This window comes from Giraffa tippelskirchi, chromosome 12 (assembly GCF_054371585.1).
Source record: "Giraffa tippelskirchi isolate mGirTip1 chromosome 12, T2T-mGirTip1v1.2.pri, whole genome shotgun sequence".
Lineage (NCBI taxonomy): Eukaryota > Metazoa > Chordata > Mammalia > Artiodactyla > Giraffidae > Giraffa > Giraffa tippelskirchi.
Window position 1 is genome coordinate 57,192,660 of NC_137286.1, and position 24,503 is coordinate 57,217,162.

The 24,503-nt window shown below is 39.2% G+C and overlaps 1 protein-coding gene across 5 annotated transcripts in view; it reads right to left on the bottom strand.

The window, feature by feature from the left end:
• The window catches only part of LOC145530250 (uncharacterized), a 107,570-nt gene that overhangs the window by 19,892 nt on the left and 63,175 nt on the right, over positions 1-24,503 (bottom strand). For 2 of the 5 annotated variants that reach the window (XM_081551224.1, XM_081551223.1), the window contains 4 exons: positions 22,048-22,121; positions 21,359-21,488; positions 20,739-20,894; positions 19,558-19,793 (listed from right to left, as the gene is read on the bottom strand). In XM_081551224.1, the coding sequence (XP_081407350.1) occupies positions 19,558-19,656 (99 nt within the window). In that variant the 5' untranslated portion in view covers positions 19,657-19,793; positions 20,739-20,894; positions 21,359-21,488; positions 22,048-22,121. Of the gene's footprint in view, positions 1-15,676; positions 18,376-19,557; positions 19,794-20,738; positions 20,895-21,354; positions 21,489-22,047; positions 22,122-24,503 lie in introns of those variants that run through there. The other 3 variants (XR_014071599.1, XM_081551225.1, XR_014071600.1) reach the window with 3 other exon arrangements.

A 24,503-nucleotide genomic window follows, 5' to 3' on the forward strand; every position in this document is an offset into this window, starting at 1 on the left:
TATGCAAGGACTCCTGAATTAACTCATAAAACAGCTGCACAGTCTGTCTGGAGCTAATGAAGAAAAGGGAATACCCTAAAAGTAAACATGTGGCATATTCTGCAAAACCGTTCTGATTATCAGAAAACCAAATAACTCAAAAAAAATGTTTGGACCCATAATAACTGTAACATTTTTACATTCTATTCTTTTAGTTACCATTTTTACCTGACTAACCACAGAAGTATTTGTTTGGCTGAGTGAGGTCAATGAGTTTGGAAAGTGAGCTGAAATGCTTGAGCCAACAAAAGAAGCTCAATATGGCAATCTTCCTGTGTATTCATGTATGGGAGGGACTGGAACCAGTCAATTTACAAGCCTAATGTGTACACATAGGCATTAATACTTGATAAGGTGATGGAAAGTTAAGTGTCTAGCTTAAATGGGATGATTGTTGTTGTTGTTATTGTTTAGTTGTTAAGTCGTGTCCGACTCTTTTGCAACCCCACGTAACCTGCCAGACTCCTCTGTTCATGGGATTTCCTGGGCACAAATACTGGATAGGGTTTTCATTTCCTCCTCCAGGAGACATTCCTTACCCAGGGATCTAACCCGTGTGCCCGGCATTGGCAGGCAGAGTCTTTACCACTCAGCCACCTTGTTGTTGTTCAGTCATTAAGTTGTGGACCACTATTTGTGGCCCTGTGGGCTGCAGCAAGCCAGGCTTCCCTGTCCTTCACTATTTCCTGGAGGTTGCCGAAACTCGTGTCCATCGAGTCAGTGATGCCATCCAACCATCTCATCCTCTGTTGCCCCGTTCTCCTCCTGCCTTCAATCTTCCCCAGCAGCAGGGTCTTTTCCAGTGAGTCAGTTCTTTGCATCAGGTGGTCAAACTACTGGAGCTTCAGGTTTGCCATCAGTCCTTTCAGTGACTATTCATGGTTTATTTCCTTTAGGATGGACTGGTTTGATCCCCTTTCTGTCCAAGGGACGCTTGAGAGTGTTTTCCAGCATCACAGTTCAAAACCATCAGCTCTTCAGTGCTCAGTCTTCTTCATGGCATAACTCTCACATCTGTTCACGACTACTGGAAAAACCATAGCTTTGACTATTCGGACCTTTGTCAGCAAAGTGATTCTCTGCTTTGTAATATGCTATTTATATTCATCACAGTGTCCAAGAGTACACAGTTTGAAATATTTGACAGATTATGCTAAATTGTGTTTCAAAAAATTAAATAATTATAGTTCAATCGCTAATTTCCCCATAATTTGCAACTCTTCTTCTAAAAGTTGATTTTTATTTCCTTTCTTTCCTCTTTTTCTATTGGCATGCATTGTGTGTGTATGTTATGTGTGGTGTGTATATTTCTCTTATTGATGTGTGGAAACTTTTTACATATTCAGAATGTATTATCAAATTAATAGATGTCAAATATTTCCCCCATTTTTTGATTTTGAACTTGAATATCATTTTCATGGAGTTTTTCATCAAATATCATCAAAAATTTTATGGGGGAGGCTTTTAGATTCTATATGCTTCATAGAAAAATCTTTCTTATTATTGAAATATGCAACTATTTTAAGTCTGTAATTCTTCAGGTTTAGTTTTTTGATCTATGTGGAATTTGTTTTGCATACATTTTGTGGGGTAAACCTGAGGTTATGTTATAGAGATAAAAACTGACACAGTATCAATTATGAATAAGCCATCTTTTCTTACTCTTGAAATGGCTCCATAAACCCTATTTCCTGTTTTCTGTATCTCAGAAAATTCTTTATTATATTCCAATATTACCTGTTTGACTAAATATAATTTTTTAATCTGTATTGATTTTCATTTTGCTTCACAATAGTCCTATATGAATTTGAACAATTTTAGGCCCAAAATTCTATAAAATATTCTATTTGGAGGTTGATTAAAAAGCACAGATCTTGTGGGTGAATGATCTCTCTCTTTCAGTTTTCATGTGTATAAAATGATAGAATTAATGGTACAAGCCTTATGTCAATGCTGCTAAGTCGCTTCAGTCATGTCCGACTCTGTGCGACCCCATAGACGGCAGCCCACCAGTCTCCTCCATCCATGGGATTCTCCAGGCAAGAGTACTGGAGGGGGGTGCCATTGCCTTCTCCGCTTATGTCAATATTATGAGGATAAAATGAGTTACTATATGTCAACACTTGATAGTGCCTAGTACTTAGCTAAATATCAGTATTATTATCATTTATTATTTCAAATTTTCCATCCAAAAATATAAAATATATATCCTTTTATTTATCTACTTAGTAAATTTTTAACAGTTTTTTAAATCTATGTCTAATGTTTTTGTTAGCTTTATTTATCGATACTCTATTATTTTTATTATTCATGTGGATGGACTTGTCTTCTGTATTTCCTTATTGAATATTGCTACTTTACACAACAGCTATTGGTGTGCTTATCATGTGCAGAACTACCAAATTCTATTCTTGGTTTTTAAGACAATTTTTAAAGCAGTTTTGTTTCACCAAAAAATTGAAACAAAGTACTGAGATTTCCTATACAAGCCCTGGAGAAGGCAATGGCACCCCACTCCAGTACTCTTGCCTGGAGAATCCCATGGATGGAGGAGACTGGTAGGCTGCAGTCCATGGGGTCGCTAAGAGTCAGACACGACTGAGCGACTTCACTTTCACTTTTCACTTTCATGCATTGGAGAAGGAAATGGCAACCCACTCTAGTATTCTTGCCTGGAGAATCCCAGGGGCGGGGGAGCCTGGTGGGCTGCCGTCTATAGGGTCGCACAGAGTCGGACACGACTGGAGCGACTTAGCGGGAGCAGCAGCAGCATGCAAGCCGTACCCCCTCAAACATGCATGTCTTCCCCATTATCAAAATCACCCACCAGACTGGCACATTTGTTACAATTGATGAGCATACATTGATACAACATAACCAAAGTGTACAGTTCACGTTAAGGTTTACTGTTGATACTGTACATTCTGTAGGTTTGGATAAATACATAATAACAAGTATCTTTCAATCTTTTTGATTGTGTTATTGTATTAAATTTGATCCCATATTCTAAGTGGACATCAGATAATATGCAGATATATTTTTCTTCTTTCTTTCTAATATGTTAGCCTCAACTGGCTTATTCATAGCTGTATTGAGTAAGAGTGGAAGTAACAAACATCCTTATCTTATTCCTCATTCTAGAGACTACCTTCATGTTTACATTTTCTTTAAAAAAACACTGACAAGTTAGTGAAACAAAACATCACATATAACTTAAAGATTACTTTCAAATTACAAATTTAATACATGCTTGTTGTAGAAGCAAACATTAATATTTCATAAGTTACTATTAATTCCAGTATTCAAAATAGATATTTTTATGACTTTTATGTCCAGTTATTATCTATACACATATTGCTTTTAAAATAGCTTATTAGATAGTCTTTATATAAAATTTATATTTTGTTAACAGTTGGAGTATCAGGAAGATATGACTCACTCTCAGTAAAAGTGACCAAAAACAGACCAGTTCTGATATGACCCAAATGTTGGAATTGGCAGATAAAGAAATCAGAGCAGTTTTCATTCCTTTGTTCAATGAGATAAAGGAAAATACAGACACAGTGATGAAAAGTTAAGAAACTCAGCAGAGAGAGGAAAAGAAAATGTAAAAATATAACCACACTGATATTCTAGAAGTGAAAGATGTAATATCTAAAATTTTAAAATCCTTGAATGGGCTTAATAGCAGACTGGAGAAAATGGAGAAGAAAATCAATTGACCTGAAGGTAAATCAATAGAAATGATAAAATCTGAAGAGAGAGAAAAGAGCACCAAAGTAATAAACTAAGCCTCAGAGACAGATAGAACAAGATTATTCATCTAAAATGCATGCAGATGGATTGAAGAAGGGACAGTGGGAGAGGAGAAGGGAGGGGAGAAAGATATTTGAGAAAATATTTGCCAAAGTTTCTCAACTTCAATAAACGGTGTATATTTATGAACTCAAGAATCTCAGTAAACTCTAAAGATGACAAATATGATGAAGAGTATACCATCATCACCAAATTGACCAAAACCAAAACCAAAGATAAAACCTTAAAACAGCCAGAGATAAATGATACTTCATGGCAGAGGCACAATAATTTCAATGACAAACTTCTCTTCAGAAACAATGAGTAGTAATACTACAAAATCATATTTAAGATGCTAAAGAAAAAGCAAACCAAAAAAAAAGCCTAACCGAGAACTCTATATGTGATGATAATATCCTTCAAGAAATATATTTTAATTAAAAAAAAAGAAAAGAAACTCTAAGCTTCACACTTTACTAAAAGAAATAGTAGATAAACTTCTCTAGGATGAAGGGTAATAATACAAGGATGAAACTCCAGTCTTCTGAAGAATAAGAATTAGAAATGGTAAATATCTGAATAAATGGCTTCCCAGGTGGCACAGCAGTAAAGAATCTGCCTGTCAATGCAGGAGACATAAGAGGTGCAGGTTCTATCCTTGGGTCAGGAAGAGCCCCTGGAGGAGGGCATGGCAACTCATCCCAGTAGTCTTGCCTGGAGAATTCCATGGACAGAGGAGCCTGGTGGGTTACAGTTCAGAGGATTGCAAAGAGTCTTACACAACTGTGTATGCAAAGAGTCATACACAATATCTGAATGACATAAATGATTGATATTTTCCTTTTTTCTCTTCATTTCTTAAAAAATGGCTGTTTTATATATATCTTTACCTTTATTTTATCTTTGTCTTACAGGGTGTATTTTCTGTTGATGGACTTCACAAGAAGTCTATAACATAAATAATACCTAGTGCTGATAAATATCAAAAGCAAAAATTAGTTCTTTGAAAGGCAAATTAACCAATAAATCCTTAACTAGACTGAGCATGGGGAAAGAGAACAAGAATTCACCCATATCAGCAGTGAAGCACGAGTTATCACCACAGAATCAGACATTAATAAAATCATAGAATAGCCACATTATCCAAACAAACAATATACATGAAATGGACACACTTCTTGAAAAATCACAAGAAAACTGACACAAGATGAAATGGAAAATCTGAATAACCAAATACTTATAAGTAGATTAAAACTGGTATCAAAAATTCTTCCACCAAGCAAATGTCTTTGGCAGTGAATTCTATCAAGCACTCAAGGAAGATGTAATCTATATTACACAAAACCTTTCAGAAAACAGAAGAAGAGGGGACGCCTCAAATCTGAAAGCGCATTACCAAAATGAGTAAAATCACTCATGAACACAGATGCAAAAATTGTAACAATTAGTAAACTGAATCCAAAAGTTATATATAAGATAGATAATGCAGCAAGACCAAATAGGATTTATCTAGATTGTTTTAACATTCAAAAATCAACCAGCATAATAACTCAGTATTGGGTAATTTTAGTCAGTCTGCATTGACCATGGGTTTATCTCCAGAGCTACTGATTCTCAGCCAATACTATGCAACCTATTAATGAAATATCAATAATATTCTGTAAACATCTGTACATGAAGTGTTTCAGAGCAGACTTTATCAGCTTGCCAACACTGTTTATAAATAATTAGATTTATAAGCTTCAGCAAGTTTCAGTAGAATTTAGCTATGTTGGAGGAAGATGTAGGGGCTCAAAGATTAAAGCCAGGCACTTGGTTAGAAAGAGCTTCCCTGGTGGCTCAGACAGTAAGGAATCTGCCTGCAATGCGGGAGACCTGGGTTTGATCTCTGGGTCAGGAAGATCCCCTGGAGAAGTAAACAGCAACCCACTCCAGGAATCTTGCCTGCGAAATTCCATAGACAGAGTAGACTGGTGGGCTGAGCCACGGGGTCACAACAGTCAGACATGATTTAGAGAGTCCAACATGTCTTAGCAACTAAACAACAACCAACAACATGGTTAGAATGCAACTATGTGATGTGTGGCTCAGTGGTAAAGAGCCTGGAATATGGGAGACCCAGGTCAGATCCCTGGGTCAGGAAGATCCCCTGGAGAAGGAAATGGAAACCTATTCCAGTAGTCTCACCTGGAGAATCCTACGGATGGCAGAGCCTGGCAGGCTACAGTCTATGGGGTCGCAGAGTCAGACATGACTGAGCAACTAACAACAACGTGATCAAGAACAGTCTTGGGGTCTTGCTGTTACTGAAATACTTCACATGCATGCCATAGTGGTGTGCGAGTTAAAGGCAACACGGCAGTGGCAGAGCCAAGAGCCCTGACCTGAGATCCCGGACCTCTATCAACACGTATGCTTCTTTGTCTGCTGCTTTGCCTTACCCTAAGTCAATAATAAAGCTGATCCATGAGTACAAAGTATTTGAGTCTCCAGTTAGCATCATAATTTACAATATTTATAGAAAATGAGAAAAACACGACAATTCCAATTGATATATAAAAAAGCATTTGACAGATCTCAACACAAATTAAAACCATGAAAATGTTCATACGTTGTAATTAGACAGAAGGTTTCTCAGTGATAAGGACCATCTGCAAACAACTTACAGTAATATCATACTGAAGGGTGATATATTTGATGCTTTAAAATAATGGGAAGAGTGAAATAAGAATCCCCACGCTTAGCAATTTTATCAAGCATTATGCTAAAAGTCCTAATTATTAATATAAGACAAAAGCAAGGAGTTAAAGGCATAAGGAGCAGAAAGAAAGAAATAAGGCTCTTGCTATTTGAAGATAACATGATTGTATACATAGTAAAGATATTTTAAGTAATCTACAAAACTGGAACTAAAATAGCAAATTCAGAAAGATCTCAAATTCAAGGTAAATATACAAAATCAATATATTATGCATAATTAGAAACTGAAATAAATTATCAAAAAAACATAAATTACTTGGAAAAATTTTTAAAGTATATGTCATTGACACTGAGAATTATAAATTATTGCTGAAGGATATTAATAATGACCTAAATGAATATATTATTGAGGAATGTATTATTTTCCTGAAATAAAAACCTCTATCTTTTTTACAAAATTGATCTAAATACATATCTAATCCAAATCTGAGTTCTACAGCTTTCTATTCTAAGAGAAAAAAAAATTCAGACCTCGAGAATCAGACAGATAGAAAGATTTTATTTTAAAATGAAGAATCAGATGCAAAGTTTATATTACTTGAAGATTGTGTGGCATTGGTGAGAGAACAGAAACTCAGATAAACAAATCAGAATCGAATCTAGAAAGAATCACACAGATATATGATCAACTAATTCTTGACAATGGGGATGAGAATTCTATACTGAAAATCACAATGAAGTAAGTGGACATCTACATGGGGAAAAAAGTAATCCTCACATAACACAGTAAGTAGCATTTGAAAATACTAGAAAAAAAAAATCTATATAATGTCAGTTATGAAAATCTAAAATGGTGAGGGAAATTTTACAAATTAAGGTGAAGATTTCTTAGCTTCAACACACAGATATGTTATTGAAAATGATAAGTATAAATGCAATGAAATAAAATATGCTTGTTTTTATTTAAGAAAATAAAAAGACAAGGCACAGAATGATTTTAAAATGTTTGCAATATATTTATATATCTGATGAAGAATTTCTACCCAGAATATATAAGGAACTCATATAATTCAATAACATTAAAAAAAGAATCTTTTAAAAAACAAAACACCTAAATAGACTCTTCCCAAAAGAAGATACATCATCAAAAGCTACTAGTACAGACTCATTTTAATAGTCAAAATTTAAAAGACTGTCAATGCTCAGTGTTGGTGAAGATATGAAACAACGAAACCCCTGTTCAGTTGCTCAGTCGTGTCCAACTCTTTGCGACCCCACGGACTGCAGCACGCCAGGCTTCCCTGTCCTTCACTGTCTCCTGGAGTTTGCTCAGACTCATGCCCATTGAGTCGATGATGCCATCCAGCCATCTCATCCTCTGCTGCCTGCTTCTCCTCCTGCCCTAGTCTTTCCCAGCATCGAGTCTTTTCCAATGAGTCGGCTCGTCACATCAGGGGGCCAAAGTGTTGGAGTATCACCCTCAGCATCAGTCCTTCTGAGGCGTATTCAGGGTTCACTTCCAAGTGGAATGTGAAATGGTAAAGTTACTTTGAAAAACTCTTTGCAGATTCTTAAGAAGTTCAGCATACACCTCCTTTTAAGTATTTGTATAAGAAAACACTTATGCCTCCAGGTATTTATCTAAGAAAAGTGAAAGTATATGTCCACACAAACACCTGTATAAGAATGCCCATTAAGCCACCTAAATGTCCATCAACAGGTGAATGGAGAAATAAAATGTCGTTTATGGGTAATGCGAAATTATTCTTATTATTATCATTACATTGCCATATATTATTATGAGTAATATAAAAAAAGCAAACTACTGATACAACATGTATCCTTTTTAATGTTTATTTATTTGGCTGTGCCAAAAATTAAAAAAAAAATATGTTGAGTAAAAGAAGTGTCATATAAAAGAGTAATCACAGCATGTTTCCATTTCCATTAAATTTTAAAAAGGACATTTAGACTAATCTACATTGACAAAAAATCAGATCATTGGTTTCTTAGGGATAGAGGAAAGAATAGACTGCAAAGACGCAGAAGAAATGTGCTGCTGTTGGAAATTATTATCATGATGTAGCAGTGGTTTCACAACTGAATATGTTTGTCAAATGCATTGAATCATCAGTGTAAATGGATGAAATTTATTTCGTAAAAACTATATCTCAAAAATCAATAATTTTTTTTCTGCAGTAATAAGGGGTAACATGTCTTACCAGGTATTAAAATGTTATAAATTATCTATAAAAATATAATATTTTGGTACATGCATAAATTAACAGATGAATAAAACGATAACAAAATACAGAAATAGTACAAATGGAAATTTTGGCATAAATAAAAGTGACATCTCAAAAATCAGTGAAAAAAGTGTAGACATTTTAATAAATGATGTTAGGATCATGGGTCACCATATGGAATCTGATAAAATTTGATCTTTTTTCACATTTTACAGCATACTTTCTAAATAAACCACAGATTTTAAAAAGTGGACAAATTTTTCTATAAGCTCAAAAGGGAAAATTTTTCTAACTAAAGTTCAAAATCAATTAATAAGGGCATGTGTGCTAAATTGTTTCAGTCATGTCTTACTCTTTGTGACCCTATGGACTGTAGCCTGCCAGGCTCCTGTCCATGGGAAAGGATTGTAAAATTGACCCTAATAAAGAAAATTTAAAATAAAAGAAAAACACCAAAAGTAAATAACAAGACAAATGTCAAATGGGGAAAATTTTGCAACTTATACTACTGCTGAAAGATTTACATCTTTAGTGTATATAGACCTGTTGAAATACATACAAAAAAGACCAAGAACCTGATTGAAATATGGGCAAGAGATATGAAGTGCCAGTTCCCTAAGTAGAAAACCAGTGACTCTTAAATATATGAAAACATACCAAACTCACTCATAAAAAGAGAAATATAGACTAAAGCTACCTGGAAATACAATTTCCTACCTATCAGGATGGTAAATATCCTAAATTAGGCTTGGCAACCTGCTTTCTTTAGGATGCTATAAAAAACACACACTTTTATAATTGCTGATGAGACATTTAATTTAAAAAAATAAGCAAAAAGTAGATTAATACAACCATTTTGGAAAACCGTTTGACAATTTCTTACAAAGCTAAACAGGCTCACCATACGATCCAGCAGTCCTGCATATTCCTAGGTATTTTCACTAATGAGCTAAAAAGTCACGCCTATTAGAAAACCTGCCCGTGAATGTTTATAGAAAAGTATGCATAACTGCCAAAATTTGGAAGTAATCAAGATATCCTCCCATAGGTAAATGAATAAACAAACTGTGATACATTCGTACAATGTATTGCTCTCCAGTGATAAAAAGAAATGAGCTATCAAGTCATGAAAAGATGTGAAGGAAACTTAAATGCATATTGTTAAGTGAAAGAAGGCAATCTAAAAAGTCCACATACTGTATGAATACTAGCTATATGGCATTCTGGAAAAGACAGTCCTAAATGGTTGACAGGAGCTTGGCATAGGGAAAAAAGGATGAAGAGGTGTATAGGGGATATTTAGGGTAGTAAGTCTATTCTGTATTTTATGCAGTGGTAGATACGGTTGCCAAAGCCCATAGAACTGCAGAACACAACGAGTGAACCCTAATGTAACCTATAGGCTTTAGCTAATAATCATGTATCAAATGCTCCATCAATTTTAACAAACATACCACACTAACGCACGGTATTTATAATAAAGTAGGCAGGGGCTATAGGAGAACTCTATTTTTTGCAGAATATTCATCCCAATGTAAAAAATTCTTTAAAATATGTTTTAAGTTAATTAGGCTTCTTGTTGTTTCTTAGTTGCTAAGTCATGTCTGACTCTCTGCGACCCCATGGACTGTAGCCCACCAGGCTCCTCTGTCCATGGGGTTCTCCAGGCAAGAGTACTGGAGTGGGTTACTATTTCTTTCTCCAAGGAAATTAGGCTTAACAATGATAAATGTTTCAGAATAAACAAAGGGCAGAGTGGGGAATGGGAGATGGAGCGTTGTGATAGGTGAGGAGGCAGGAAGTTCATGTGTGATGTGAGAGCAGTCAGGGTCAGCCTCCTGGAGAAGGAGGGGAGATGGTGCAGTTTGGAGGCAAGAGCATGATGGGGAGAAGCAACAGCTGAAGGCTAGGATCCAGGACCAGGGGCTTAGCAAGGAGTGACGAGAGTCACCGGAGCAGCCCATCGGAGATCAAACAACTCAGGACTCGCAGACTGGCCAGGGAGACCCACGAGAGACCTGCGGTCCAGCAGTCCTGTGAACCTGTGAGAGACACCCTTGGTGTCCCAGGGTCCAGGGTCAGGTCCGCTGGCAGTAGAATACATAGAGCTGCATGATGTCCGCGCAAGCTTTCCTCACCCCAGCGTGAGTAACTGTCCTCTTCCTTCAATCTGCAGACCATCTGGTTTCACTTTCCTTCTTATCCAACTCAGGACTGTAATCCCAAATCCCTGTTATTAACCTAAAGGAGATCAGTTCTTTCTAACCAGAAGCCCCTCATTAAGAAAAAAAAATTGGAGGGGGTGGGTAGAAATTTTAGCACTTGGCAGAAACTCAGACTGCAGAGAAAATAATTGATTTCATTTACAAAGTGTCTGGAGGTACTCGCAGATATAGAATAAGACAGGAGGACAAACAAACATATGCGTGCATGCACAAGAAGACAAACGTGGTCTTTTTATTGTTTCACTTAAAAACCTCCTGAGTATTTTGGATGGCAAATGTCAGAAGCTCTTCCCTAGTTACAGCAGGACAGGTCCACCCTAGAAGATGGTTGATTAGTGAATGGTATGGTATATGCCAAACATTTTCCGTAGGCCTTGGTTATAAATAAAACACCAGAATAAATCTGCCTGGTTGAACTGGCATCAACTCAGCTTCTATCCCAGCTCCACTATTCTAACAAGATAACTTAGGAGAGCTATCTCTTTTCCAAGCTGGAAAATAATCATTGTTTCCTAATAGGGTTTGGGTAATATTAAGCAAGTTGCTGCATGTAGAATGCAAAACATAATGCCTGGCATGGAGTAAGTGTTGACTAAAAGCCTAAAGTTGAACCTGTGACCAACAATCTGGGCATATGCTTGTCTTGCCTATCACCAGTGAAGTAAAAGTGAGAGAGGAAGAAATGCTTCTACAGAACCAAGAAAAGTTCTACATTGCTTTTGAAAAAGTGATGCCCAAAATGCTGTCCTTAAAACTTCTAGTATCTCATGAAATGCTAAAATCCTCTGGAAGGTAACAGGAACTCAAGGCACAAATGGGAACAATGGGAACTCAAGGCAACTTCATCTTTCTCTTCGTTATCTTCCTCCTTTCTCATGGTCTTTATCTAGATTTTAATTTACCTCCCAAGGAAAATGGAAATTCTGAGCTCCCCCTTTCTTGCGTCCCTGACGTTGTACCTGGCACCAGCTACTCTATTCTGCCTTCCCAGTGCCGCTCACCCTATGCCATCACCTCCATCCCCATGGCCTGCATTGCTTCTCAACCTTCTCTTCAACCTCTTCATGTCCCGGCCATCTGTCCTAACGCTGCCAGAGTCCTCCTTCTGAAACTCAGGCCAAGCCACGTCACTCCTTTTTATATCTTCAACAATAATGTATTCAAATACTCAAAAAGTAAAGAAACCTCACTTTGTCTTTTGCTTTTTACTGATTTTTGCTCAAATCTATCTGACCAGTAAATTACATACCAGAGATTATTTCCAAAGGAAAGGATCATTTCTCATCTTCACCATCTGGAAGAGAAAACTGAGACTCCTTGAAATGAACCATGCGCCTATATCCTCAGAGCCGGTAAAGAACAGAATTGGTCATCCCCACCACGCCATTTTTTTTTTTTTTTTTTTTTTGCTTTTTGCTTTTGGGCATTTTTTTTCTTGGGGATGGTCTTGATTCCTGTCTTCTGTACAATGGCACAAACCTCCATCCATAGTTCATCAGGCACTCTGTCTATCGGATCTAGTCCCTTAAACCTATTTCTCACTTCTACTGTGTAGTCATAAGGGATTTGATTTAGGTCATACCTAAATGGTCTAGTCGTTTTCTCCACTGTCTTCAATTTCAGTCTGAATTTGGCAATAAGGAGTTCATGATCCAAGCCACAGTCAGCTCCTGGTCTTGTTTTTGCTGACTGTATAGGGCTTCTACATCTTTGGCTGCAAAGAATATAACCAATCTGATTTCAGTGTCGACCACCTGGTGATGTCCATGTGTAGAGTCTTCTCTTGTGTTGTTGGAAGAAGGTGTTTGCTATGACCAGTGCGTTCTCTTGGCAGAACTCTATTAGCCTCTGCCCTGCTTCATTCTGTACTCCAAGGCCACATTTGCCTGTTACTCCAGGTGTTTCTTGACTTCCTACTTTTGCATTCCAGTCACCTATAATGAAAAGGACAACTTTTTTGGATGTTAGTTCTAGAAGGTCTTCTAGGTCTTCATAGAACTGTTCAACCTCAGCTTCTTCAGCATTACTGGTCAGGGCATAGACTTGAATTACGGTGATATTGAATGGTTTGCCTTGGAAACGAACAGAGATCATTCTGTTGTTTTTGAGATTGCATCCAAGTACTGCATTTCGGACACTTTTGTTGACTATGATGGCTACTCCATTTCTTCTAAGGGATTCCTGCCCTCAGTAGTAGATATAATGGTCATCTGAGTTAAATTACCCATTCCAGTCCATCTTAGTTCACTGGTTCCTAGAATGTCGATGTTCACTCTTGCCATCTCCTGTTTGACCACTTTCAATTTGCCTTGATTCATGGACCTAACATTCCAGATTTCTATTCAATATTGCTCTTTACAGCATGGAATCTTGCTTCCATCACCAGTCCCATTCACAACTGGGTGTTGTTTTTGCTTTGGCCCCATCCCTTCATTCTTTCTGGAGTTATTTCCCCACTGATCTCCAGTAGCATAGTGGGCACCTACTGACCTGGGGAGTTCATCTTTCATTGTCATATCTTTTTGCCTTTTCATACTGTTCATGGGGTTCTCAAGGCAAGAATATTCAAGTGGTTTGCCATTCCCTTCTCCAGTGGACCACTTTCTGTCAGACCTCTCCACCATGACCGGTCCGTCTTGGGTGGCCCCACATGGTATGGCTTAGTTTCATTGAGTTAGACAAGGCTGTGGTCCATGTGATCAGATTGGCTATTTGTCCATGACTGTAGTTTCAGTTTGTCTGCCCCGTGATCCCCTCTCTCACTGCCTATCGTCTTACCTGAGTTTCTCTTAACTTGGACAAGGGCTTTCTCTTTACGGCTGCTCCAACAAAGCGCAGCTGCTGCTCCTGACCTCAGATGCAGGGTAGCTCCTCTCGGCCGCGCTCGTGCTCCATCTCAGCCGCCGCACTCCTGAGCCGTCTCAGCTGTGAAATAGCTATAAAAAGACGGGAAGCGAAAAGCAAAGGAGAAAAGGAAAGATATACCCATTTGAATGCAGAGTTCCAGAAAATAGCAAGGAGAGATAAGAAATCCTTCCTCGGCGATCAATGCAAAGAAATAGAGGAAAACAATAGAATGGGAAAGACTAGAGATCTCTTCAAGAAAATTAGAGATACCAAGGGAACATTTCATGCAAAGATGGCTCAATAAAGGACAGAAATGGTAGGGACCTAGCAGAAGCAGACGATATTAAGAAGAGGTGGCAAGAATACACAGAAGAACTGTACAAAAAAGATCTTCACAACCCAGAAAATCATGATGGTGTGATCACTCACCTAGAGCTAGACAGCCTAGAATGTGAAGTCAAGTGGGCCATAGAAAGCATCACTATGAACAAAGCTAGTGGAGTTGATGGAATTCCAGTTGAGCTATTTCATGTCCTGAAAGATGATGCTATGAAAGTGCTGCACTCAACATGCCAGCAAATTTGGAAAACTCTGCAGTGGCCACAGGACTGGAAAAGGTCAGTTTTCATTCAATCTCAAAGAAAGACAATGCCAAAGAATGCTCAAACTACCGCACAATAGCACTCATCTCACACGCTAACAAAGTAATGCTTAAGATTCTCCAAGCCAGGCTTCAGCAATACGTGAACCATGAACTTCCAGATGTTCAAGCTGGTTTTACAAAAGGCAGAGGAACCAGAGATCAAATTGCCAACATCCGCTGGATCATCAAAAAAGCAAGAGAGTTCCAGAAAAACATCTATTTCTGTTTTATTGACTATGCCAAAGCCTTTGACTGTGTGGATCACAATAAACTGTGGAAAATTCTGAAAGAGATGGGAATACCAGACCACCTGACCTGTCTCTTGAGAAATCTGTATGCAGGTCAGGAAGCAACAGTTAGACCTGGACATAGAACAACAGACTGGCTCCAAATAGGAAAAGGAGTCCGTCAAGGCTGTATATTGTCACCCTGCTTATTTAACTTATATGCAGAGTACATTATGTGAAATGCTGGGCTTGCCAGGAGAAATATCAATAACCTCAGATACGCAGATGACACCACCATTATGGTAGAAAGTGAAGAAGAACTAAAGAGTCTCTTGATGAAAGTGAAAGTGGAGAGTGAAAAAGTTGGCTTAAAGCTCAACATTCAGAAAACTAAGATCATGGCATCCAGTCCCATCATTTCATGGGAAATAGATGGGGAAACAGTGGAAACAGTGGCTGACTTTATTTTTCTGGACTCCAAAATCACTGCAGATGGTGATTGCAGCCATGAAATTAAAAGACGCTTACTCCTTGGAAGGAAAGTTATGACCAACCTAGATAGCATATTAAAAAGCAGAGACATTACTTTGTCAATAAAGTTCCGTCTAGTTAAGGCTATGGTTTTTCCAGTAGTCATGTATGGATGTGAGAGTTGGACTATAAAGAAAGCTGAACAGTGAAGAATCGATGCTTTTGAACTGTGGTGTTGGAGAAGACTCTTGAGAGTCCCTTGGACTCCAAGAAGATCCAACCAGTCCATCCTAAAGGTGATCTGTCCTGGGTGTTCACTGGAAGGACTGGTGTTGAAGCTGAAACTCCAGTACTTTGGCCACCTGATGTGAAGAGCTGACTTATATTTGAAAAGACCGTGATGCTGGGAAAGATTCAGGGCAGGAGGAGAAGGGGACGACAGAGGATGAGATGGTTGGATGGTATCATCAACTCGATGGACATGGGTTTGGGTGGACTCCAAGAGCTGGTGATGGACAGGGAGGCCTGGTGTGCTGCGGTTCATGGGGTCGCAAAGAGTTGACACGACTGAGCGACTAAACTGAACTGAACCATGCCTTTCCCTCATGGGTTTGGGTGGACTCCAAGAGTTGGTGATGGACAGGGAGGCCTGGTGTGCTGCGGTTCATGGGGTCGCAAAGAGTTGACACGACTGAGCGACTAAACTGAGCTGAACCATGCCTTTCCCTCTACTGTTCCTCTCTGCTTATAAGTTTGCTCATTACATGGCAATTTCACTTCAGAACTACCAGAAAAACTATGAAAAATGCATCCCTTCACTGAACCACTTCAACTTCACTGAGTCCAGCTTAAATGTTGGTCTAATTATTGTGAAATGTTTTTTTGAACATGGTTCCCTTTTAGGAGCAGCAAAAACAGCTCTGCTTATGAGCGGAAGTTATCCTCCGAACTGGCAGGGGCACAGAAAAGGTGCTATACCCCTTCCTGGACCCCTCCAGACATCCCTTCTGAGGACATTTCATGTATTGCACAGTACTCAGAAGTAGCCAGTTGAGCCTGCTGGTCTTTGATGATCAGGTTTATAGAATTACAGCATCAAGGTATGTTATAGGTAACATGTGCTTTGTTGGACAAAGGACAGATTGTGAGCCTCTGGTCCAGATGGTCTGCTCTGCCCAAACCCACCTAATGACCCCCAAAGACAAGGTAGGTACACTTACCACCGCCTGTGTGAGTTATTTCTGAGCATATATTAGTTAAAATGATACTGGTGAAGATAAATCTGTACAGCAACATGTGAAAGTGAAAGTGTTAGTCGCTCAGTCATGTATGACTCTTTGCGACCCCGTGGACCCCACTGGGCTCCTCTGTCCATGGAATTCTCCAGGCAAAAATATTAGAATGGGCAGCCATTCCCTTCTCCATGGGATTATCCTGACCCAGGGATCGAACCTGGGTCTCTTGCCCTGCAGGCGGATTCTCCTGCCTTGCAGGGAAGCCCAAGTGAGTGTCCCCCAAACTACTGTACACCAATTTGGCCCTTTGCTTTTCAAATTCTTCCCCAAACCACATGATGTGGGCAGGGCAGAGTGGGGAGACTCACATTCAGGGCCAACACTCACTATCCAAGGAGGTGACCTTGAGTCGTTTTGCTTCATGAAGCCTGAGAACCACTTTTCCTCTGGTGAAATGAGACTAAGAGTTTCTGTAGAAATCATGCAAATCTTCTGCTAGCATTTAACCAACATGAGTTACCTCTCCCTAGAACAGGAAAAATGTACAAACTTCAATCATGGAAAGAAATGGCACTGCTAACGACAGTGTGCTAAGTCGCTTTAGTCGTGTGTCCAACACTTTGCGACCCTGTGGACCGTAGCCCACCAAGTTCCTCTGTTCATGGGATTCTCCCAGCAAGAATACTAGAGTGGGTTGCCATTTCCTACTCCAGGGGATCTTTCCCACCCAGGGATTGAACCTGCGTCCCTTACGTCTCCTGCATTGGCAGCAGGGTTCTTTACCACTAGCGCCACCTGGGAATGATAGGCAGGGCTTCCCCAGGAACACCACTGGTAGGACCTGAATCCATGCCCTAGAGGTCTTGCCACACCTGCTGCTACCCTTCTTCCTGCAAGCACCATTAGAGAAAAAAATAAACAACAACAAAAAAACATGATGTCAAAATACACTTGGTTATGTCATAACCCCCTTGTAACATGACACAATGTAAATTTAAAGTATACGGTGTTCTTTAGTTGAGAAGACCAGAGGCATCGGAGGCACCTCTGAGTAATTAGCAGCTAATGCAGTCCAGGCAGGCATACCGTATCTCAACCCTCATCAGCAGGTATGCCCATTGGGAGGGCAGCCCCTTTATGTAAATATAAAAAGATAATTACTACAGGAAAAAATAAAAAACAAGAGAGCAGGCATTGTTTGTTGCAAGGACGCGATGGAGTGGGTTTCTGAATATATAAAGCAGTCGGGAAGCGCACAGCTACTAATACTTCGAAGAACGGCAGAATGTTAAACCGAGGCTCAGTCACTCCAAAACCCTTCCATAGCCAGGATGCGCCGGTCCTAAATGGACAATTGCAGCGACGCAGTTGCTGAAGCTTATTTACAGAAGCTTTCCTTCACCTCCTCTTTAAGCATCAACCAAATAGAAGACACAGCCCTCAAGGACTTGATCAACAGCCTATGGAAAAACGGTGCTTAATGACAGGCTTTAAGCCGCTCGCCCAGCGCTGGGCACAGAGCGAAGGCTGCGCTGAGCAGAGTCACGTTCACCAGCCGCCTGCTCCCTGACTCCCTGTAGCCACACCGATGAATGGGGAAGTGGAGGGGACGAGGCTGGCTAATTGAAAAGGGGGAGCACTTTACAAACACCATTACAGGAAATGTGAGACGTGTATCGTGGCAGGAAGCAGGCGGCACCTGGTGTCAGCAGCTAATTGTATTGTTCCGATGGCAGGTTAGCCCAGGGAGCTCCTGGGAACCCAGTCACTCGTTTGCCTTGCAGGCGCCAGGTCCTCTGCCCTGGGCTTGAGTTTCAGGATGGACCAGTTGGGTGGCAGCCTCCTTCCCTCCCCAGGAGTCACGTCTCATTTAAATGAACGCTTGTTGCACAAATGATATGTCTTTATCTTACCCTCGCATGGCTGGGGCAAGAGTCATTTTTGCCACTTATGAGGCAAAGTGAGTTCAAGAGGTGTATTGAATTTTACAGCATTGGAAAAAAAAAAACATTAAATAGACAAAGAAAAAGGAGAACAGAATGGAATGACGGAGTAAAGGACAGAGACAAGGATCAAAAAATCAGAAATGAAGACAAAAAGTAACTTAAAAAAAAGTATCTTTATACACAGGAAAATATTTCTTTAAATTAAAGCCAGTTTTCCATAAATGTAGTAATATCCATAAATATCCCTCCTCCATTGTTATTATTTTTACACACAGGCATCATAAATAAAGGGAAACTTTTTCCGAAGAAATTAATTATATTTTCAGAGAACATTGGCCCTCGGTTGCCCTAATATTCCATTTATTCCAAACTCTAATATAATATACATGGGACTTTGTTTAGGATTCCTTACTAGAACATTAGCATTCAGTCAAAACTTTATATTTAAAGAGAAAATTATCCAGTTCAGAAGGAAAATGAATGAAATATTTCATGTCGTATTTAATTAGTAACAGCTCATGGTCTGTGACTGAAGTACTATAATAACAAAAGTCAAAATAATGTTTTTAAAATCAAATTTTAGATGAAAAATAATTTAGGCAATATATTTTAGCTGGTCTTAATTTTCTAATAACTAGGATATCCTGAAAATATTTTTGAAAAGCCCCCAAATTCTGGCAAGTTTATTTTTGGATTTAAGTCTAAGATACATGGTTAAATCTAAAGTAGTTTCAATGGGATGCTAAACCATACAATTGAAAGATGAGGGGTTTGGGACTAAGACAGTTCAAGACAGAAGTATCATTTGCAATGCTTGTAAGCTGTGTTTCTCTAATCACATAGCTTAACCTTTCTGAGATTCAATGCCTTCATCTGTAAAATATGAACAATAATATCCATTTTGTAAACTAGAATGAGGAACAGAGAAAGGATGTATAAAGGGTCAAGCACCAGTACCTTTCAATCAACATTCAGTGTTTGCTTCTTAAATTAGAAATAGTATTAGTATTTAGGACAAAACTGGTGGATATCTTCTGCTTTTTAACTAGACATTTTCTAAATAACTCCAAAAAAGTGTTGAATGAATTAATATATCCTTTTAAGGTTCAAGCAGCAAATATAAATGACAGACAATATCTTGCCTCAAGATAATGTAAATTCCATAGGCAGACATGAGACTTACCCCAGAGTGGATCTGTATCGACTGCTTATCCCTGGGGATATATTGTATACGTAACTTGATGCGTCTGTTACTGCTGTAATTGGGAACCAGAAAAGCCATCGCTGCGGAGAGAGAGCCAGACTCTCTGCAATGTCAATGAGATAGGATCAGAATGACATTTCCAGCATAATGTTAGCCAATTAGATGTTGGAAATATGTATGCACTGCTCCGAACCACTTGTCATGTACCTGGATTCCTAATGGAGAGAAGGAAGAGATCATCAGAAAGAAAAGAAACAAGCTATCGGGGTGGGGGTGGGCGTAGAATGTGAGTGTAAAAGCTAGATTGGCTAAAAACAGCAGCACTCAGGAAGTCCCAATGAAAATAACTGTTGAATAGTTTTATGGAGAATTGCAATAGTTGCCCAAGCTTTTCATTAGGGTCCACTGTTTTGGAGAAAATTTTACAGATGCCTCACTGGCTGCTTAATGAAGGAATACCACAAATCATCTCCGAGAGGCAACAAGAGGGCTAAAAGTAGCCCCTTCTGATGCTGCCACCAAAAAAAAAAAAAAAGCCTATGTTCTCCCAATGAGGTTTTTCAAAAATGAATTACACCATTAAGTGCCAAGAAGAAAATTAGCTATGAGCTTTTAAATTTAAAATGATCCCCTTTTTAATTGTAAAACAGTGGCACTTAACTGCTATTGATCCTGTGGAGACACATTAGGGAACAGGGTCACCATAACTGTTAATATTCACTGCTTAGTGAAAGAGCATCAAAGGACATTTTAATGTCACAGACTTTCTCAGGGAGTTTTTAAAGAAGGCTTGAGTCAGCCAGCCTATGAATGAAAAGGACATGAGGTAGACAAATGTAGAAACAAATGTGATAGCAATTTTCTGCTAATCAAATCATAACTCAAGATTGATTTTTTGGCAGAAGTTTATGTCATATAGATTTCCAAGGCTGGTCGACATTTAAAAGTCAGAGTATATATTTTCTATAGACTGGGACTCTTTAGATGATCTTCCAATAGGGAATCTTTGTTTATTTTTCAACACAGAAGTGTAAGAGAGAGATTCCTTTCTGGGGATGACCACCATCCCACTTTCCCTCACTTCAAAAGTAAAGAATGTGAAATGTCAATGGGATTTTATTCAAAACGCAAAATCTGTCCTACTTTTTTGAAACACTTACTGTATAAGACAATAAACCACAGGTGACTCTTCAGGTTTTAAAGGTAGAAATTACATTTTTAGAACACATTCAGAGGAGGTTTTCTTTCTCCTTCGGCCTGGATCCTGCAGTAAATTTGAAAATATTGAATTTGTGGCGTCATCAACTTCTAGAACGCTGAACTTTGCCAAGGGAGGAAACCGAACAAAGGTTAAAATTAAAACCTTTCTTCCAAAGTTTTCTGTTACATAGAAAAGTTAAATGGTAAATTTAACATTGTATTGGATTTTTTTTAATTAAAAAATTTTCAGCAATCTTTATTACTGACCAAAATATGACTTTGCCTCTTTGCAACGCCTATTGCTTACTATGCCAAAGAACTCTTGATAAAATAATATTAGCATTTTTTGGTCCCTAGTTCAAAAATATGTCTAATTACACCTTAAACATCTTTTTAGGGTATACATTTTGGCAAATAAAATCTTACAGGAATTGCTAAATAGAAAGGAAATTAACAAAAGGAAATAATTGATTTCTTAGAGCAGTTTAAATTCTTACTGTGTAAGAGAGGGTATTTCATTCTTTATGGTATCACTGAGGTGTTCTCAGGAGCATCTGGGTACTGATTGAAAACCACTGACCTACAGAATGTATTCATTCTTAGATTTGAGGCAGAAGATGGACGGGCCCCCAGGGCAAACAGTTGGAGTTCCTTCTCTGTGGATCCACATCCGAAGACAAACACAGCAGGACTGAGGAGGAGGCTGAACCCTGCCCAGAAAGAAGATAAGACGCCACATAGTTCTCATTCTTGAAGTCAGGAGAACTCCCCAGCTACCCATGGGCAGAAAGGCTCCTGGGAGGTCAAAAAGGGAGGAGGTGCTACCCTGTAGTAAGCAATGCTAACCACCCATAGGCCTCTTCAGTAGAATCTGTCTTGGCTTAGAGAGAGACCTGCACTCATGGGAGGTTCCTGAGATGAACCAGGCAAATCAGAATGATTGGTCAAAGGAAACCCAGAAGATAAGTGATTTAAACTGCCACAAGGGGTGACTGTCTCTCTGAGTCTGCCTGTGTGTCTATCCACACATACTATACTCTTTTCCTCCTAATAAACCCTTCACTTGTTTCACCAGAGTCTGTCTTTGCAGGAATTACTTTCTCTACCACGCTTAAGAGCTGGGATCTTGTCACTGACCACTGGTCTCGTGGATAGGATTTGGTGCCCTCACACCCTAGACCTGACCTCCATCTCTGGCCAGAAACCAAAGCCTTGCTTCAAGCTGCTGCAGGCTGAGGCCACCAGAGATCAGATTCATGTACCACATACTTGCCAAATGCATGTTTTCTGTGATATCACTCTGGGATCCAAGGAAACTCTCCAGGCACTAAGGGAGTCGCAACCTTAGGAAGAAACAAATAAGAAAACAAGAAATTCTGATGTGGAAAAATGCTCTAGTGGAACTCAGATCAGAACACTATGAGAAGGTTGAGGATGAGCATCTGTCTGGGATTGGAGAGGTGAAAGAAGCGCTCCCATGAATGTGAATTCAGGAGTTGGAACTTCAAGGATGAAGTCATGTTGGCCAGAGGAAGACTTAGTCTTTTGGCCTTTTGGGAAAAAAAAATAAATTAAAAATGCAAAGATGTAGAGTTGAGTGAACATATGATTGGCAGGAAACACAGCAAGGAAAACAGAAGCCAAACCACCTCATGGTGAAGTTAGAGGCAGAGACCACAGTTGGAAGGTCGTTGTGATGATCCAGGTGAGAAAAGGTAAAATGCTGAAGAATGGAAAGAGCTCTTGGGATAGTATGGTCTGGGTAGTTAACTGGAATTGGAAAGAAAGGAGGTGATGCCAAGAATGTCAATTGGATTTCTAACTTAAATGATCATGTGAATGATCTACCCTTCTACCACTGACTGCAGTTAGGTTTATCGAATGATTCATATGAGTCTTATTTGGGGCAAGTTGAGATTGTAATCAAAGTGTAGGTGTCCACCAGGCAATTGAACATGTAGGTCTGGAGCTCAGAAGAGAGACTGAAGTTCTAACTAGAGATTCTACCAAATATTTGGCAGAGTAAGAATAATTTACATTTTCAAGAGTTTTTTTGATTTTGACTTTACGTAACATACATAGGTTTGTATTAAAATCCGTATTAGTTAGGGGCTTCCCTGGTGGCTCAGGTGGTAAAGAATCTGCCTGAAACTCAGGAGACCTGGGTTCAATCCTTGGGTCAGGAAGATACCCTGGAAAAGGGAATGGCTACCCATTCCAGAATTTTTGCCTAGAGAATTCCATGGACGGAGGAATCTGACTGGAACCTGACTAGTTATAGTCCATGGAGTCGCAAAGAGTTGGACATGACTGAGTGACTAATACATGCACACAGTATTAGATACACATAAACTAGGACGTAACTTTATAGACATATATATATATATATATGTATGTATTTTTTACACATCAGTGATTGGTGCTCAGTTCTCGAGTTAATAAACACTCAGAATATACGAGCCTTTGCAATAAGTGCATTAAGGAGATTGATCAAAATCTTTATGTATTTTTGAAAAATAATTTTATGGAGAGAGGAGCCTGGCAGGCTACAGTCCATGGGGTTGCAAAAAAATCTAATTAGTGGCTAAACAGTGATGACAACAACAATGTATTTATTTATTTTTGGCTGTGCTGGGTCTTCATTGCTGTGTAGGCTTTTCGCTAGTTGCGGCGAGTGGGGCTACTGTTGTTAAGGTGTGAAGGCTTCTCATTACTGTGCTTTCTCTTGTTGCAGAGCACAGGCTCTAGGGTACCAGGACTTCAGTAGTTGAGACTCTAGAACCCAGGATCAGTCATTGTAGAGCGTGGGCTTAGTTGCTGTGGGGCATGTGGGATCTTCTAGGTCAAGGGATCAACTGAACTCAAGTCTTCTGCATTGGCAGGCTGATTCTTTACCACTGAGCCACCAGAGAAACCCTTTGTATTTTTTTATACAAAATGCTTGGACTGAAGGAGATTAAACCAGCCCATCCTAAAAGAAATCAGCCCTGAATAGTCATTGGAAGGACTGATGCTAAAGCTGAAGCTCCAATAATTTGGCCACCTGCTGCCAAGAACTGACTCCTTAGAAAGGACCCTGATCCTGGGAAAGATTGAGGGCAGGAGGAGAAGGGGCCGACAGAGGATGAGACGGTTGGATGGCATCACCGACTTGATGGACATGAGTTTGAGAAAGGTCTGTGAATTTGATGGACAGGGAAGCCTGGCATGCTGCAGTCCATGGGGTCTCAAAGAGCTGGACATGACTGAGCAACTGAACTTAACTGATACAAAATGCAGGATTATTTCTGGATATCTTTTACAGAAACAAAGCAATTTTGGTTCACCTATATGTGAAATTAAATCACTGCAGTTGGGATGGCTAAACAAACTGTGTCAGAAAGGGAGAGGGTGGGAACAGTGTGCAGATTAGAGCAGGAGGAGGTGTTTTTGTTTGTTTTTTTTAATGATCTCTTTATAGAGATTATAGAAGCAGATTCTAAATAAGTCCCATTCTTGAAGCTGAAGGTTAGTAGAGACTGCCCTGAAGATTGTGAGACAGGCAGACAGACTCTGAGGCACATTCCTACCATGTCCTGGAGCACCCATGCCCTGTCCTAACTCTCAAGCCATGACAAGGCTTTATGGAGTCTGAAGCACATACATCTTGAGGGACCCTCTCAAAGAAAGAAAAGAAAATGAATTACAAATACAAAGTTAGTTATGAATGGACATATTCATTTAGA